The sequence below is a fragment of the Gadus morhua genome, chromosome 16 (assembly GCF_902167405.1).
Source record: "Gadus morhua chromosome 16, gadMor3.0, whole genome shotgun sequence".
Taxonomy (NCBI): domain Eukaryota; kingdom Metazoa; phylum Chordata; class Actinopteri; order Gadiformes; family Gadidae; genus Gadus; species Gadus morhua.
The window spans coordinates 4,407,728-4,424,867 of NC_044063.1; the positions used below are offsets into that span (position 1 = coordinate 4,407,728).

At 47.7% G+C, this 17,140-nt stretch overlaps 1 protein-coding gene across 1 annotated transcript in view; it reads left to right on the plus strand.

Moving 5' to 3' along the window:
* Positions 1–16,429, plus strand: part of stard13b (StAR related lipid transfer domain containing 13b) — a 36,718-nt gene extending 20,289 nt beyond the window's left edge. The window contains 20 exon segments of the mRNA XM_030381112.1: positions 2,642–2,723; positions 5,236–5,299; positions 6,422–6,466; positions 6,468–6,665; positions 6,667–6,884; positions 6,886–7,231; positions 7,233–7,328; positions 7,361–7,468; positions 7,470–7,532; positions 7,535–7,863; positions 8,287–8,457; positions 8,967–9,126; positions 10,030–10,228; positions 10,622–10,835; positions 11,964–12,101; positions 12,548–12,666; positions 12,669–12,773; positions 13,630–13,855; positions 14,558–14,734; positions 15,523–16,429. Coding sequence (XP_030236972.1) covers positions 2,642–2,723; positions 5,236–5,299; positions 6,422–6,466; positions 6,468–6,665; positions 6,667–6,884; positions 6,886–7,231; positions 7,233–7,328; positions 7,361–7,468; positions 7,470–7,532; positions 7,535–7,863; positions 8,287–8,457; positions 8,967–9,126; positions 10,030–10,228; positions 10,622–10,835; positions 11,964–12,101; positions 12,548–12,666; positions 12,669–12,773; positions 13,630–13,855; positions 14,558–14,734; positions 15,523–15,640 — 3,176 coding nt within the window. The 3' untranslated portion in view covers positions 15,641–16,429.
* Positions 16,430–17,140: the final 711 nt, after the last annotated feature.

The window sequence follows — 17,140 nt, forward strand, 5'->3', positions numbered from 1 at the left end:
ACGATTCCCATAAATGAAATGTCGTCCTATGCCTGATATATTGTATTCAAATCTTGTGTTTACTCTACTTGTAGCCACTCCAGTGAGTGCGCTTACCCTGTTCAGAGTATACAAGGAAAGATTCTAGTGTACCCTACCACATTGCACTAGTTGTGCTCAAATATACCTTGGTGCAAGAAAAACCAACAACAAGAAGGGGGGTAAAACCAAGATTAATATTGGTGGATAAGAGAGGGGGAGGGAATTGAAGAGCTGTCACAGCAGACTTTTGATACGACCCCCGTGGCTGGCGTGAGCCGCTGGTTGTTATTGAGTGAACGCTGGCGACACAGCAAGTGGGAGGGGCCACAGAAGGTGGTTGTGTTGTTCCGTTGTTTACACGTTCGAGTAAATGTCAGCAACTGATATAGGGGCGAATCTCACACATCTGCAATTCAATTAACTAATGGTAACTATCATGCATTGCTAGAAACTTTTGTAATTACCATGAATTGCCATGACTAGCATAGTACACCATTATAACTACCATCTTACTCCAATGGCTAGTTAGAAGTTTTAATTATCTATCTATGTAGGCCAACTAAACTACTTTATACTAATATACCAAAATACCATCCTGTTACAGAACTTAGCATTCGTGGTATTAATAATACATCCAGGGAGCGGGTAAATAGCATTACTTGTTTGGGTGCTATTAAAAACAGAGAATGTGATTCTCAACAGCTATTTTTCCCTAGGGGGTAATAAAGGATAAATTACATTAAGATATGGCTAGTTCGGATAAATACTGTTAAATATAAAGATCAACACGGGATAAGGGAGCTATTTAGAGTGTTTGGAAATTTGGATTGCCGTTTTAACTTTCACTGTCTATTGGGACTTCAAAACAGTTTTCCATGGAGCCACAGAACACGTGTGAAATGTTTCCGACCAGAACCTCCGTCTGTGAGAGGCCTCTGTGCTCTGTTTTCTGTACCAGGCTTGGAGCTAAAGCTCTCTCACACTCAGCGCTAGCAAACAGAGACCAGAAGAAGACAGCCTTTTCTTTTAAAGTCCTTATCTTCCCCCGAGATCCACTTTCCCTATAAACATCCCCCCCGACTAAAAATAGACGCTCCGAGGACATTTAAAATATGATTTATAATAGTTTAAAGAAGCCCGGCTCCTCAAGTGTTCAGCAGGCTTTAGTTGTTACTTTTATAAACATGTCTCGTCAAGACGAGGGAATGAGCGAATGCTTTACAGTAATCTAAATGAACTCAACACTCGGGTTGTTGTTATGATTTGGAAGATATTGACAGAGGCTACCGCGTGTAGTTTTAGTAACGCTTATTTGCGCTACTTTATTTTGCATTAATGTTATGTTTATAAAATATGTATTTGATAAATATATATTTTATACATTATGATATATAATATAAAATGGAACAAACTACTCAGACTTTGCTCATAATTTCCAGCTGACATTTATGCGTGACGGGTGAATTAGTCTGTGACAAATACGTCCCCCGTCTGCGAGCAGGTAGAGCCACGTCTGTCAGTCGCGCTTAAACCAAAAAACCGCACAACTTTTTACGACAGCAGAATGCCCTGGAATGCTGGATGCGGAGGGTCTGCATCTGGTTTGCAGCGAGGGAGTTATGTAAGAGGAGGGGGCGCATAGCCAACGCACAACGTCATGCTCGCACAAGTCTCAACGCTGACATTAGGGGGAATCCTGTCTCTTCTCATTAACGTTACACTGGCCCCCCAAAAAAAATGCACTGGTGTACCATCCACAGCGCTGGAACTCTGCCATACTTCACTGCTCTGGTGGAAAAAACGTGGTCCCGAGTTTTATATTCATCTCGGTAACGTCAACATCTGGTCCTACTTTCTTTTCTGACCATTTGTCAAAATAACTGAATTTCAGTCTAATTTCATACTGGTTTGAAGTTTAGCAGTCATGTGCACATCAGTGGAACAACAAGACCTGAACTGAAAAGATTTTTGTTTAGATTTATTTGTATTATTTATTTGTGACAGTAACAGCCAAGTCCAACTGCCAACAGTTTATAGTTCACTCGTCTGAGTGGCCATTCCCACGGAGTGCATCCATTTCCCTGTAAAAATTGCTCATCTCAGTACCTCATTGTAGGCCAAGTGCTAACTGAAACATAAAATTATGTTCCGGAAAGCATTTTCTAACAATTAGTCACTTGTGGCAAAGCAATGCTTGAATATCAGGCGCATCAACGCTGCAAAACAAGTGAATAGAAAAATTAGAATCTTTATTTAAAGAATAAACTAATAAATGGGAAACAGATCATGATTTAAAAGGGACTGTAACATGATAGGTATCCCAGCAGAATGTACAGGACAGTCGTATCAATTCAAATTAGTTGAATATTATTTTGTAGGCAGTGTGCAGTGTTCCAAGTTTCTTCAGGAAAATAACATATATCTTACCAAACTTATCTTCTCTATCTTATCTTATCATATAAAAAGCACAAAAAATAAAAGCAGTTCAAATGTTGTATTTGAAAACAACAGCTTTTATTTTTTGTGCTTTTTATATGATGAGGTATTGATGTTGAGGCATTAACAGTATGAAAATAGTACTTTATGTATAATGCTATTTATATTTGTTTGTTCTCCCCAGACTCGCAGTTCCCGATAGACATCAGTCCAGTGAAGAGAGATCATGACTTCCTAGAGAAGGACCTGGTTGAACCCCTTTGCAGGTGAGTCAGTCCTCTCGTTTTCTGGGCCCCGCTAACTATAACAAAAGATCAGAGATTCAGAGTCTGGTGTCGGTGGCTCGAGTCGTGCTCGGCCTGAAATGGAAAAACACATATACTGCCAGAACCCATAGTGACCAACAGAAAACCGTCCAACACAGTGACTCCCGTAGCAACTGCCCTTTATGGTATCTTCATGGATTCTCTGTCTTCAATCAACGTCCATAAATATCAGGTCACACCAACTTGTGGATTCGTTATCTGCTGATTGATGGAGGTGATCGTAATTGGTTTAGGGTGGATGATGCAACCCTGCCCCGCATCTAAAGACAGCTCAGACGGATGAATTATGAAGTGAAACTTAGTAGAACTTCATGAGGCTTATCAGACTAGCCTTTAGTTGGCCGCCACTTCAGATCAAAGAGCAGCGGGATGATATCGGCTTGGGTTAAATCGAGATTGACGTCCCCCCTTGTTGCTTATCGCTAAGTCACATCCAGACATCAGGCTGGCAGACTGGAAGCTGATAACCTTTACGGAGACCAGACAACAAAACCACAATGAAAAGCCTTCTGTGTATTAGCATGAAGCTGGAATGTACAGGGTAAACGGTGTTGTTGTTGCTGTTGTTGAAATAGGATAGCTGGTATCCCCACAGACCAGACACGGTGTACTATCACCGTAGTTTTCGTCACAAAGTAACTCAAGGGGCAGGATAGTGTCGTGCTGATGAGATTGTTTGACTCCCAGAGTGCATGTTCTGGGTTTGAGTCCCCAGTGTCCAGAGTCTAGCTGTTGGCGCCTTAGAGCGTGATGCCCCTAACCTCTGACTGCGCCTTAACGACATGTATCTGAATCAAGTGTGAGTAGCTGTGGACAATAGCATCTGCTGAGTGTTTCGCTGATAATACTAGACTAGTGCAATACTTAGTTATAATAAATAATGATTTGGTCTATATTTATATTCAATTGTAATACAGTAAGAGGGGAGGGGGCTACAGTAACTATGGAAACCCTCCTAAGAACGAAGCAGGACCCACTTGACTTGATCTCTTTCATTGGTTCCCCCCTGTGAACCAATAGGAACGTGTTGTATCGGACCCTGGCTGTTTAGCTTATTTTTGGTATTTGGTTGAGATGTACTGAAGGCTCATGCGGCACAGTTAAGTCCTTAACTTAAGTTATCAGACTGTTACTTATTAATGTCTTATCACAATGGCACGTTGCACCATTAGGCTGTGTGTTTCCCTTATTAATTAAAATGAAGCCATTCAAATGGATATCATCTTTATCTTTATTGCCTTCATCAAAATAAAACATGCATCATCCCTAATATTCCCCATTAGAGAAATCGGTGAAAGCGTACACATTCAGAGGTTTTCCCTCAATGTCGGACTCGTTTTGGTCTTGGTATCTGATCTTTGTGTTACAGAGGTTCCCCTGTGGGGATGTCCTCTGGTCTACAGCAACGATGCAACCAAGACACACGGTGGCCTGGCTTGGGTCTTTTGTCCATAGAAAAGCCCTGAATCTGCTTCTAACTGAGCAAATAAGAGTCATTATGTCATTATAGTCCCACAAATAAGGCCCTTATTTGTCCTGGATCTCCTCACTGGCTGGAGCCACTTCCTCCATGCCCTCATCCTTCCCCCAGGTTTCCAGGCGGTTCTTCAGGCCTATTTTCAGGCCTTTAGTCCGTTCGTTCCACATTCTCTGATCGGCCACAGACCTCTAATCACTAGCTCCCTTTCCTCTGCCTGCTGTCCTTTTGTTTATAGAGAAGATAATTTCAACGGGGTAGGGGGGGGTGGGGGAAACAGACCTGAACTGAAAAGATTTTTGTTTAGATTTATTTGTATTATTTATTTGTGACAGTAACAGCCAAGACCAACTGCCAACAGTTTATAGTTCACTCGTCTGAGTGGCCATTCCCATGCAGTGCCTCCATTTCCCTGTAAAAATTGCTCATCTCAGTACCTCTATGTAGGCCAAGTGCTAACTGAAACATCAAATTATGTTCCGGAAAGCATTTTCTAGTGTTCAGGGGAAAAAGGGGGCGAAAACAGTTATGAAAAACACCACTGAGCCCGGGAATAGCTTGAGTGTAAATATAGGCTGCCGCACAGCCTATTAGCGCGGTATGAGGAATCGCTCCTGCTCAAACCCACCACGGACCACCCTTCCACCGCCACGATCAATTAACGGTAATGCGCAGCGATAGGTCCCAGAGATCGGACACCAGCGGGCGGTCCCTGTGGCTGAGGTCTGGTCTGTGGTGTGCAGTGGAAACTCATCTGTTTTCCTACAACCAGCTCCACTTCAGCTACGCTTGTCAGAACCATTTGTCTCCCCGGCGAACTGACAGGGATATTTCTTATGTCCCTTTCTTATCGCTTTTTTAATTTCCGTGGCAGAAGAACGGCAAGGTGGAATCGAGTGGATTATTATTTTTAGGGTTTGATTGATTGATTTAACCTACATTTTTTAAATGTTTGTTTGAATTGTTTTTTTCCAGGCGTCTGATCACCTTGAACAAGTGTGCCTCTATGAAACTTGATGTTAATCTCCCAAGGAAAAAGGTAAGAGTCAACAGTTTGCTCTTTTCAGCGGCCACATAAATTACAACAATAGACTTAAATTAATAATAACAACAACACATTTTTCTACCAAATTTACGGGTCAGCAACGGGTGACCCAGGCGTGTGTCTCAGTTTGTCTTCTGGTCTTCTTGAATCTGGCTTCCATTGGTTTGCTAATAATGTTCTTGACATTTATGTTATTGTAGTACAATGCTCATATTTGACTTATATTGTAATTATTTTAAGATAAGATAAGTTAAGACACTTTATATAAACCAGATGTCAAATGTGAATGCCACGGGAGAATGTGCAGTGCAGCATTAAAATGAAAAAGATAATGTATATAATTAATAGACTAGAATTACAGAAAACAAAGTAAATAAAAAAAGTCTATGTAAAACTGTCTATGTATATAACCTAACGAACTCCTTTGGTCCTCCTGCAAATCTTTTATCATTCATAGGATTATCATGAGCTTGCCCAGTACTTTAAACCTTTTTTTCTGTTGTGGAAAATACTAAGATAATACCCCTGAATCCTGTCCAGCCACATTCTGTGCTACCTGAGAGGGTAGCATTGTGTCCATAGCCCCTGAAATATACACTGCTATATTTCAAGATCTTTGTTGGGTCTATCTGGCTGGAAACTATGTATGGGATTCAGGTGTCTTGGATTATATCACCGCAGTAAAGTAAGGGGTTAATCTCAGCGTTTAAATTCAGAACAGACACATCCCCAGGCTATAGGTGTAGCGTGTGTGATGTAACGCAGGTTAAATCTCAGCACATTCCAACTCACCCACACCTTGCAAACATCAGCATCAAAAGCGACACACGGCAATAAAACCCAAAGCACCAAATTTGAAGGATTAATGCATAAATAAAAGGAACAAAGGGAATCTAACTTTATATGACTAAGCTGAACCCGAGCGAATGTGATCATAAAAATGTCAAACATAAATTAAACATAGATGAGGACAATGGTAAAAAGGTTTTATCAATTTCCTGCTGTGACACCTGCATTTTCCTCCCTGGTTAGTGGCATGTTACTCTGTCTTGTAAATTCTACCTGTCTGATACGCGATGAAGCTGGTCTGATTCTTCTTCGGTGGTGTTCTCCCAGAGTGAAGATTCTGACGAGGAGGACGTGTTCGCCATCAGCGACCGAATGGACCTTTGAGTGGACCAGCCGCAGGTGGTCCCGCCTTCAGGACATAGACGGGTTTCCTCGGCAACCAGGGGGAGGGGCTTCCCAACGGCGGGGGCGGGGCTCCCCTGAAGGCGGCCACCAGCAGCGAGAGAGCGTTCTGACCGACCTCAGCGAGCCCGAGGTGTCGTCGCTGCACAGCGAGAGCAGCGGCGGCAGTGCCCCGACCGGGGGGCCCAGCACCGAGGACTCGGACGGCTCCAACCAGGACCGGCTCCGACTCGGCCACCATGCCGGACCCCACCTCCGTCGGCCTGTCCCACATCGCCAGGGACGGCACCGGCTACGGCTCCCTGCCTCGGAGGCACGCCCGGCTGGGACGCACGCGCGCCAAAGACTTCCTGAAGCGCATGGAGACACTGCGGTCCCCGGGGGGCTCTGACCGGCAGCCGCAAAACGCCGTCGATAGGCGCCCCCGTTCTGCAGGACCCCCCGCCGGGGCTGAAGAGCGTCCGATGCGTGGAGATCGTCGACGGGGAGATGCCGCCGCCGCCGCCGCCGCCGCCGCCGCCGCCGCCGCCTTCGGGGGTCCGGACGGCGACCTCCCAGTCGACCAGCGAGGGCAGCAGCTGCGCCTCCAGCGGCAGCGCGGCCAGCACCCCCAGCCTGAAGGAGCGCAAGGCCACGCGGGCGGACCACAAGCGCAGCGGCATGTACCTGGAGGACCTGGACATCTTCTCGGCCGGCCAGGTGAAGAGGGTCGCCGAGCAGAACCGCCGCAACGAGTTTCTGCTCCCACGAGGACCTGGTGGTCCACATCCCCAAGGACCACAAGCCCGGGACCTTCCCCAAAGCCCTGGTCCATAGAGAGCCTGTCGCCACCGTCAGCGCCGCCGTGATCCCCCAACGGCAAAGTCGCCCCCGACGAACTGGCACCAGGCGGGCGTCCGCCTTCGTCTCCCCGGCGGCGGCGGCGGCGCCCGCCCCCCTGGCGCCAAGGAGCCGCGGCCCATGACGCAGTGCTGCTCCCGGGGCAGGCCGCATCAGCGTGTACGACAACGTGCCCGGGTCCCATCTGTACGCCAGCCACCCGGTGACCTGATCGACATGGAGAAGGAGGACCTCTTCCCCCACCTGGACGACATCCTGCTCCACGTCAACGGCCTGCAGCAGATCGTGGACCACTGGTCCCAGAACGTGCTCCCCGCGGCCGAGGCCAAGAGCCAGGGCGTCGTCCGGGGAGGAGGGGACGCCGGGCGGATCGCTCTGGACTTCGAGGCGGACGCGGCGACGGAGGGCCAGCGCACGCCTAGCAACGGAGAGCGGGACCAGGTGTCGCTGGCGGAGCTGGAGGGGAGCCCGGGTCCGGGAGAGACGGGGACTCCGGGGTCGGGGGCGTCGCTGACCAGACCCAGACGGTAAGCGCCGCACGCTGGGTCGAGAAAACGATGCTGAAGAGTGACAGGTGGACACCTAACACAATTCAATACGTCGGCGACCGATACAATGGCTGCTGATGTATGTTGGCACAGCTTCTGTTTAAGAATGATCAATCAGGCCCAATCCCATTTCTACCCCTTTCCCCTTACCCCTCCCCCTTGTTTTGAAGGGGTTAAGGGTAAGGGGAAGGGGTAAGGGGAAAGGGTAAGGGGTAGAAATGGTATTGGGCCTTAATGAATGAAGAGTCAAATCACTTTGCACAATCGGCCAATCAGAAAGAGCCGTCGATTGTTCCACAAGAGAAGAGATTATGCGGTACCTTGATTGAAGGTTGAACCTGCAAATGTCGCTCTATTATTCCCTTGTGTGTATAGTTTCTCTCTTTTGTTCCCTCCCTGTAGGTTACGATGGCCAAGCTTCCAGATAGCCAATCGGCTCAGCCTCTCGGTGGCGTCCCTGCAGATCACCAACCAATCAGCAGGCCAGCTGAGTCTGCTGCAGAAGTTCTCTCTGCTCCGCCTGACGGCCACCATGGAGAAATACTCCATGTCCAACCGCCACGGCTGGACCTGGTGAGGCACCGGGCACATCACCTCACACTTCAGCCGTTCAGAAATAGTCAGGGGGATTCATTTGTTTTGTCCTGAATCTGAAAAACAGGATCTCCTCTCAATGAGAGTGCCCTAGCTGCTTAAAAACATGTTAATACAAACAAATGGTTAATAATTCAAAAGAATAATAACAGTTAGTCCCCCCCAGAACCAGAGGGCTAAAATGAGTGCAGTTAAGTGCAGTTTGTGCCCAGTGGAATTATAAAGCAAGCATTAACAAAGATGAAGTAACCTTTAGCTATTAGAAAAAGGACTAGAAAGATAGTCCTTTTTCTAATAGCTATTAGAAAAAGGTCTAGAAAGATACATTCGATTAAATCAATTAGTAATAAGTAAAAGAGTAAGTAACTTGTGTTTTACCAGAGACCTTGAGATGTTTTTTAAACACAGTTATGTCTCAGCAGCCTATTGTGTGTCCAGTTGTGTGACGGTTAATGATTTGGTTTGTGCGCTGGGCTGCTTCCCCGCAGGTCCGTGCCAAAGTTCATGAAGCGGATGAAGGTACCGGACTACAAGGACAAGAACGTGTTTGGGGTCCCCCTCATCGTGCACGTGCAGCGGTCGGGCCAGCCGCTGCCCCTCAGCCTGCAGCAGGCCCTGCGGTACCTGAGGAGCCAGTGTCTCGACCAGGTCGGTGCCCCCGTAGCGGCCCTGGGGGGGGACAGCCCTGACCTGCGGCACCAAACACCGTGTTTTTCCTGCTTGGAAGACGCACAAAAATCTATTTCTATTCATACTTTGACCGTGACGTCACGACGACTTGTTAATCAACCCACTCTTGAAAAAAGTTAGCTATCCGTACTTTTGAAGGCTTTCATTTTTTGTGCGGTTATAAGGTGACGGATTCTCTATAAGATGAATGTAAATATCTCCAAACTCCACGTCTGGTCGAGAACGTTGCCAAATTCAAAGCAACGAACACATCAGGGTGCTTTGTGTTGATCACAAGTTCTGAGTATGTTTATCTTTTCTTGATATATAATTTAACATTTATGGTCTAAATAGTTGATGGATTGTAGTATTGGAAATCTGCAAGGCTGCAATTCCCCTGGCTGACCGCTGTTCGACGCCATTTTTTTCGGCGTCTGTTGCCCTCCAGGTAGCCATGGTAGTCACGTGACCGCAAAGTATGAATAAGAGCATTTTATAATCGGAGGTCTTTTTATTATCTGAATTATTGTTTTCAAATCACCCCAAACTAACCAGCATTCCCTGGCAGGGGAATGGCAAGGGAACATACCACATTAAAACAGTTGTTTTAATATCGGCTTTTAGGACTAAAAAACGTCTAATGTATTGCTTGGAGTGGCAAACGAACCGTCTTACTGTACATAGCCAGTATGCTAATAGATTGTGTTAAGTTAGTCATGTTGTTTGTCGTCATGCATCAGTGTAACAAGGATGATTCTACCGTCAATTTCAGTCCTTCTGTGTCACGTGTCAAAACCAACCGGCGTGCGTTAGCAAGCTCGTGATCCCCAGACCCGATTTGGGCTAGCTTGTCCCGCTAACCAGCTCTGTTTGGCTTTCTAGGTGGGCTTGTTTCGTAAATCGGGGGTGAAGTCTCGGATCCAGGCTCTGCGGCAGATGACCGAGAACTCCCCGGACAACGTCAACTACCAGGACCAGTCGGCCTACGACGTGGCCGACATGGTGAAGCAGTTCTTCAGAGACCTCCCGGAGCCGCTGCTGACCAGCAAGCTGGGAGAGACCTTCCTCCATATCTACCAGTGTGAGTGTCCAGGGGGGGGCCGGCTTCCTCTCAACCCTAAAGTCGTTTGATTGTTGTTCAGAGTCAGACTTGTGTAACACGTGGACAAAGTGCAATCAAACACTGACCCCGGCTCGCAATCTTTGTGTTGCCCAACCAGCATGTGCTCATGCTCAGTCATTATGTCAAAAGAAGCAGATGCTTTTATTTGTTTGTTTCTTTTCATACATGTATTTCATAAGGGTTCGGGCTTCTTGCTCAAGTACGCCTACAGGTCGATGGTGGACCTTGGGGTTTGAACACCGAACCTTTCATCTGTAACTAGTTATCCCCCAGTGTGGTCATTGTTTTCCTGTGTGGTGTGAGACAGTCCGGCTTTAACTGTCTTCCCCCATGTGTGTCCTGTCCTCCCAGATGTCTCCAAGGACCAGAGGCTGCAGGCCGTTCAGGCGGCCATCATGCTGATGTCGGACGAGAACCGCGAGGTGCTGCAGACGCTCCTCTGCTTCCTCAGCGATGTCACTTCCTCCGTGGAGGAGAACCAGATGACCCCCATGAACATCGCCGTGTGCCTGGCCCCCTCCCTCTTCCACCTCAACCTCCTGAAGAAGGACAACCTCTCCCCCCGGTGAGATAAAGCCCCCTAACCTAACCCCCTGTCAGACCCCCCTAACATCCCAGTAGTGCTTCATCCTGCCCGGGCGGAGACAGACACCTCCCAAGTCTCTTTCATCCTCCTCTCAGCTCCGTCCCTTCCACTTATCCCTGCTCTGTTTGTGAGCGACCCAGAGGTATGTAGCGTGTGTATATCGTACCAGAAGCTCCTAGCTCTTAAGGCAATCACCCACCCAGCCATCCAACCCCCTGTTAAAACCCACCTTCATAATGATGCCCACCCTCATCCCACCAAGCGGACGTATAAACCGTGCTGTTTGAGTCACATCGGCCCGAGGTGCCGTTGTGTGTTTTTGAGGTTTAAGGGTGTTTCCACGGACCTGGTTTTGAAGAGCGCAGGGCTTTATGAGGCCGGCTGGGTCTGGCCAGAGCCAGCAGGGCTGATGAACCACGTTGTGATGGTTTCTGGAAGCATCAAAAGCCCTGCCCTGCTGTGAGCTGGGGTCTTGGTGACAGGAGATGGGGGCGTTTAGGGCCGGCGACAGAGGCTACTTTAATAACGGCAGTCTGCTGTCCGGTTTATGAGCTCAACCTTAACGCAGACGCTTTCCTGGGGCTGGCGTTGTTCTGGTCTTGTTTTGTTTATTCTCTTTATGTGTTTTCGAGGATATTCTTTCAGGCTGTATCTGTGATGAAGGACAACCTGTAACTGGGGTAAAGGACGTAGTTAAGCTGTGATGAAGGACAGACTAACTGTGATAAAGGACACAACTGCCACTGTGATAAAGGGGAGACTGTAGCTGTTATGAACTGTTTTATTTTGTGCGCAGTCATTCTGTCTTTGGTTATCTTCAATGAGACAAAAATCGAAATAGATTTTAATCAATACAATAGTAGACAAAAGAATATTGATCCATTGACTTTCAGATGTTTTGAGGTGCTATGGTTTGGTTTTGCTTGCCTGTTACGTCTTCAGCTGAACCTAACCCGGTTACCTTAGTGGTCATGTAAACTAGCAGAAAGGAGTATATTAATAACGACCGTAACCTGGTTGCTCTGCGTCACTGGATCTGGCTGTGCTTGTCAACGGTGTTGGGTGATGAAGGAACATGTAGGTGAAGGTTGGCCTGCTTGTCTCCAGGGCCTTGCAGAAGAAGTACGCCACGGGCCGACCGGACCAGAAGGACCTGAACGAGAACCTGGCGGCGACACAGGGCCTCGCTCACATGATCACGGAGTGCAACCGTCTGTTCGAGGTACCGCCGCACTTACTCTTCATGTTAAGTATTTTTATCAAGACGGGGCTTACAGAGATTTCAGAGATAGGCAGATAGAGGTCATGCATGGTCATTTTATCCAAAGTGACTTTACAGAAAATCCAGCGACAGGAAGGTCATTAAGTGGCAGGCTGAAATATACCGAAGTACGGAAGCTAACAAGAAAGAGGGTATAATGCTGCCCCTATAGTCCACACTATGAACTCCCTCTCAAAAGAAATCTCTTATCGACTGTGTAACAAGTACATTAAAAGCATACCAATTAAAATTTGAGTATTGGTAAAAAGTTCAAGTAGTTTGGAAGCAGCTGGACATAGAGCCGGGTCGCTATGAGAACCACAGGGAAAAGACAAAGCTGTCTCTAAAGAGTCCAGGAGGCACACTCTGAGGGGCCCCGATGTCTCAACCTGCCACCCTCGTGCGTCCCTGCAGATCCCCCACGAGATAGGGTCACCCAGTCCCGCAACTCGTGACGTGAGGAGGCGGACCTCCACGCGCCCACCCTCAGCGGGCTCTGCCGGCTGCTGGAGGAGGACGACGGGGTCCCTGCCCACCCACATGGAGACCGCGGCTGCAGAGCCTGCTCCGGGAGGCCCGCGAGAGGTCCAAGTACTGGGTCTCCTGCAGCAGCTCGGACAACACGGAGCTCTGCTACAAGAAGGTAGGAGGGGCTTGTGATTGGTCCCCGGTGGGCGGGATGGGGGGCGTCGCAGCGGCGCGATGACAAGACAGGGCAGTGGCAGAACTGAAAAGAGACGCGTTAAATCAAACCATAACATGGATGCACTGTTTAAAAACATGTATCGCGTTTATTAGGTATCTCTTTGTCGTTGTATATGTCTGATATGTGTGATACACAACAAACAAACGCAAAAAGGCAAAAAAATCTTTGTTCAGACTGCGTCCCACAAAATATTACTTGTAGCTCACTAACAGTGTTTTAACTGGATGTAACCTCTCTCTCTCTCTCTCTCTCTCTTCTCGTCTCCTCATCTCTCTTCTCTCTCCTCTCCGTCTCTCTCTCTCTCTCTCCTCTCTCTCTCTCTCCTCGACTCTCTCTCTTCTCTCATCTCCCACTCTCTCCCTCTCCTCTCTCTCTCCCTCTCTCTCTCTCTCTCCCCCCCTCTCTCTCCCTCTCTCCCCCCCCTCTCCCTCTCTTCTCTCCCCCCCCCCCTCTCTCTCCCTCTCTCCCCCCCCCCCTCCTCTCTCTCTCTCTCTCTCTCTCTCTCTCTCTCTCTCTCTCTCTCTCCCTTCTCTTCTCTCTCCTCTTCTTCTCCCCCCCCCCCCCCCCTCTCTCTCTCTCCCCCCCCCTACCCTCTCTCTCCCTCCTCTCTCTCTCTCTTCTCTCTCTCTCCCCTACTCTCGCTCTCTCTCTCTCTCTCTCTCTCGCTCTCTCTCTCTCTCTCCCCCCCCCCCCCCCCCCCCCCCCCCCCCCTCTCTCCTCTCCCCCCCCCCCCCCCCCCCCTCTCTCTTCTCCCCCCCACCCCCCCTCCCCCCTCCCCCCCCCCCCCCCCCTTTCTCTCTCTGCAGATGCGGGCTGACCGGTTAACCCACTGCGTCGCTGGCGCGGTGTCCGTGGAGGTGGAGGCCCGCCCTCGGTGGTGCTGAACCGCGTGCTGCCTTGTGAGCGCCACCTGTGGGACGTGGACCTCCTTCAGTGGAAGGTGACGGAGACGCTGGACAGACAGACGGAGGTGTTCCAGTACGTCCTCAACCGCATGCCCCCCCACCCCAGCCGCGACTTTGTGGTGATCAGGTGAGATGCGCCTCTTTCTCTCCTCTCTTTGTTATACTCCTGCTTTTATCATCGTGAGTATTTCTCTTGTACATTGTGTTTTTATATCGCATTGTCGATGGAGCCTGAGACTCAAGAACTGCTGTAATTGTTGTGCTTATGACAAATCTTGAATCTTGAATTTATATTTTTGTGTGTGTGTGTGTGTGTGTGTGTGTGTGTGTGTGTGTGTGTGTGTGTGTGTGTGTGTGTGTGTGTGTGTGTGTGTGTGTGTGTGTGTGTGTGTGTGTTATTTACTGGTCTATGTAAGGGAAAGATATAATAACGAGCTCAGGTGTTTAGGACAATATGTGCGTGGGCTATTAGGAAGCACAAATGTGTGTTGCACACCAGCTCACCTTAAAGGGGTGATAGTATGCCACCAGGTGTGAGTTTGATTAGCCATAACAAGCCGTTTGCCCTTTTCAGAGGAAAAGGGCAGATTTTCAAATGGCTTGTAATTCCACACCTGGGAGCATAATATAACCGCTTTAACTCGTTATTAATCACATCAGTAGAATTTGTATGTAGAATAGAAATGCCGAATGCAGAATGTAGAACGTTTCTGCTTAATATTGACATAATACATGTGTAAGCATGGTTGATGCCGGGCTGTGATTCTATTGGTGCTAACGATGTGTGTGTCTCTTCTCTGTGTGTGTGTCGTGCGCGTCTCTGTGTCAGGTCATGGCGGACGGACCTCGCTAAAGGAGCGTGTTCGCTGGTGTCGGCGTCGGTGGAGCGAGAGGACAGCCCCCTGCTGGGGGGGGTCCGGGCGGTGGTACTGGAGTCTGGCTACCTGCTGGAGCCCTGTGGCTCCGGGAAGTCCCGCCTCACGCACATCTGCAGGGTGGACCTCAAGTAGGTGGCGCCGTGACGCTCTGTACCACGAGGGTTGGTTGAGCCACCCGATGACCAGGGACTGGCCCTCTAGGACAGGGGTTTCCACGCGTTGTATAGGGCGTGACTTTTGGCCCCGGACCCACCCAATAAGGTTTAGTGCAATAATGTACGGAAAATATCTTCGTTACCATGCAACAGAAGTAACAAGATTATAATTTCTCAATAGCCTGCTTCCATATAGTATTCCCCATCTTCAAGCGTGCATAAGTCAATGCTTTTCTATACATTTTTTTGGGGATTGTGGCCGTCCCACGTCTGACTTGGTCCAATGCTGCCAGCCCTTGTTAAGGACAGCTGCGGGTCTGTCCTTGGTCATGGGTTTATGCAACGTCTAGAGTGTTGAGCCTTGGGACGGATTAAACATTCATCCGTTCTTTCTGTGGCCCACTCGGTCCTCTAGGGTTCAGGGTTCCTTGGCCGTGACACATTAGAACTAAATGAAAGGGCTGCAGGCCTTCCTGTCGAGAGGGGTTTTCCCTCTCGTCTGTCTCCACGCTCCCCTATCTCCAAACCCCCCTATCTCCATAATGTGATTCTACTTGGTAGCCACTCTACTCTAGTGTTTGTCATACCACCAGTTAGGTCAAGGTCAGATAAGGTTTTCTGGTCTGAACGTGCGCACGTGTAGCCAGGCAGGGCCAGCTGTCCTTTTAAGACCGAAGAAATGCGAATTATCAATTGAATGCACGTATTAACAGGTCATTCCTTTGAGGTCGGGCTTACGTTGTACCGCGGTTCTGTTTCAGAGGGCGGACTCCTGACTGGTACAACAAGGTGTTTGGTCACATCTGCGCCGCCGAAGTCGCACGCATCCGCAACTCCTTCCAGCCAATCATCGCCGACGGACCCGAGACCAAGATCTGAGCTCCGTCCTATCACGCGTCAGCCCCGGCTCAGTTCAGACCACAAAGGATTCTGGATCGGAGAGAAACCAGACGTCGGTCCGAGTCCGCACTAAAGCACAGTCTGTTAGTCGTTTGTAAGTCTAGTCGTTTGTTTGTTGTTGTTTGTTTTGGTCGACCCACCAGAGAGAACTTTTCTGGACTGTATGGACTAAAGGAGGTTGTCTTGTCGGGGCTTGACCACACAACCCAAAGGGAAAATAAATTAATCCTGCCATCGTCTCCAGACCTAGGACCGTTCATATGTTCATTCATGTGTTCATGTTGATGATGCTGTATAATATAATTATAATTGTCATTAATAATATTATTGATGCTGTAATCTACAATGTCTAGGACATCTAGAATCTGAAAGGCTTCTGGGAAGCGTATGTATTTTTAGTAATTTCTAATGTATGCCATACTTAATAATGTGTCAAAGATTGTATATGTGTGAATAAGATGTACATGCAAACAAAATGTGTATATATATTATAATATGTGAAAGGGTTAATATGGCAATCATAATTTCCTATATATTGATTGTTGTGTTGTCTCTGCCTTCCTGTAATATGTATTGGTACGAACTGTATGATGTTTATACTGCAGTATTGCTGTTTGGAATGTCCGTAATTTTATTCAACTAAGACCTCTTTTTATGGTTGGGAAAACAATGACATAAGGTTTGATTTGATCATCCCTGCTTTAGATTACTTGGCTGTTTTGTCAAGTACCAGAGCATTTTTTTAAATAAATGTTTTAAAATGTTTAATTCTGTTAATGTTGCGTCGAGCATGCCATCTAGCGGCAGATAAGTGTAATTACAAAACGTTTTTTGTCTTGTGGGGAAATATTGATTTGTTTAAGAAAGATTGGAAACCGAAATACCCGTTTTGATTCGTGGAGGCCTACACTACGGTGTTCAATTTGAGATCGAGAAGGTCGTTTGGAAATATGTTCCAAGCACATTTAACACCTATTGCCCTGTCTATAAAGGCATTGCTTCTTATAACACCTTCCACACATTAAATCACTATGACAACTATGAGAGGATAGAAATTAGCCTGTTAAAAGCATAGATTTTGACAGGATGTAGGTCTAGATGACTAGCTTACCGGTGTGAATATTCATATTCATATTATTTGTCTGTTCCTAATGTCAACATCAGTCTCCATCTAACTATATCTTTTCTCTCTCTCTCTCTCTCTCTCTCTCTCTCTCTCTCTCTCTCTCTCTCTCTCTCTCTCTCTCTCTCTCTCTCTCTCTCTCTCTCTCTCTCTCTCTCTCTCTCTCTCTCTCTCTCTCATCTAATAATATACTTAAAAAATAAATATAAAAAAGAATATATAGGTAAAATATAGTAGACTGCTATTTGTCACAATTAAAACAATGACACTAATTATTATAGACTGAAAGGACGTTCAGCCGGAACACGTTCTCGGTCGGTCGGCAGGGGGCGCCAGGTGACGCTGAAATTCTAAAA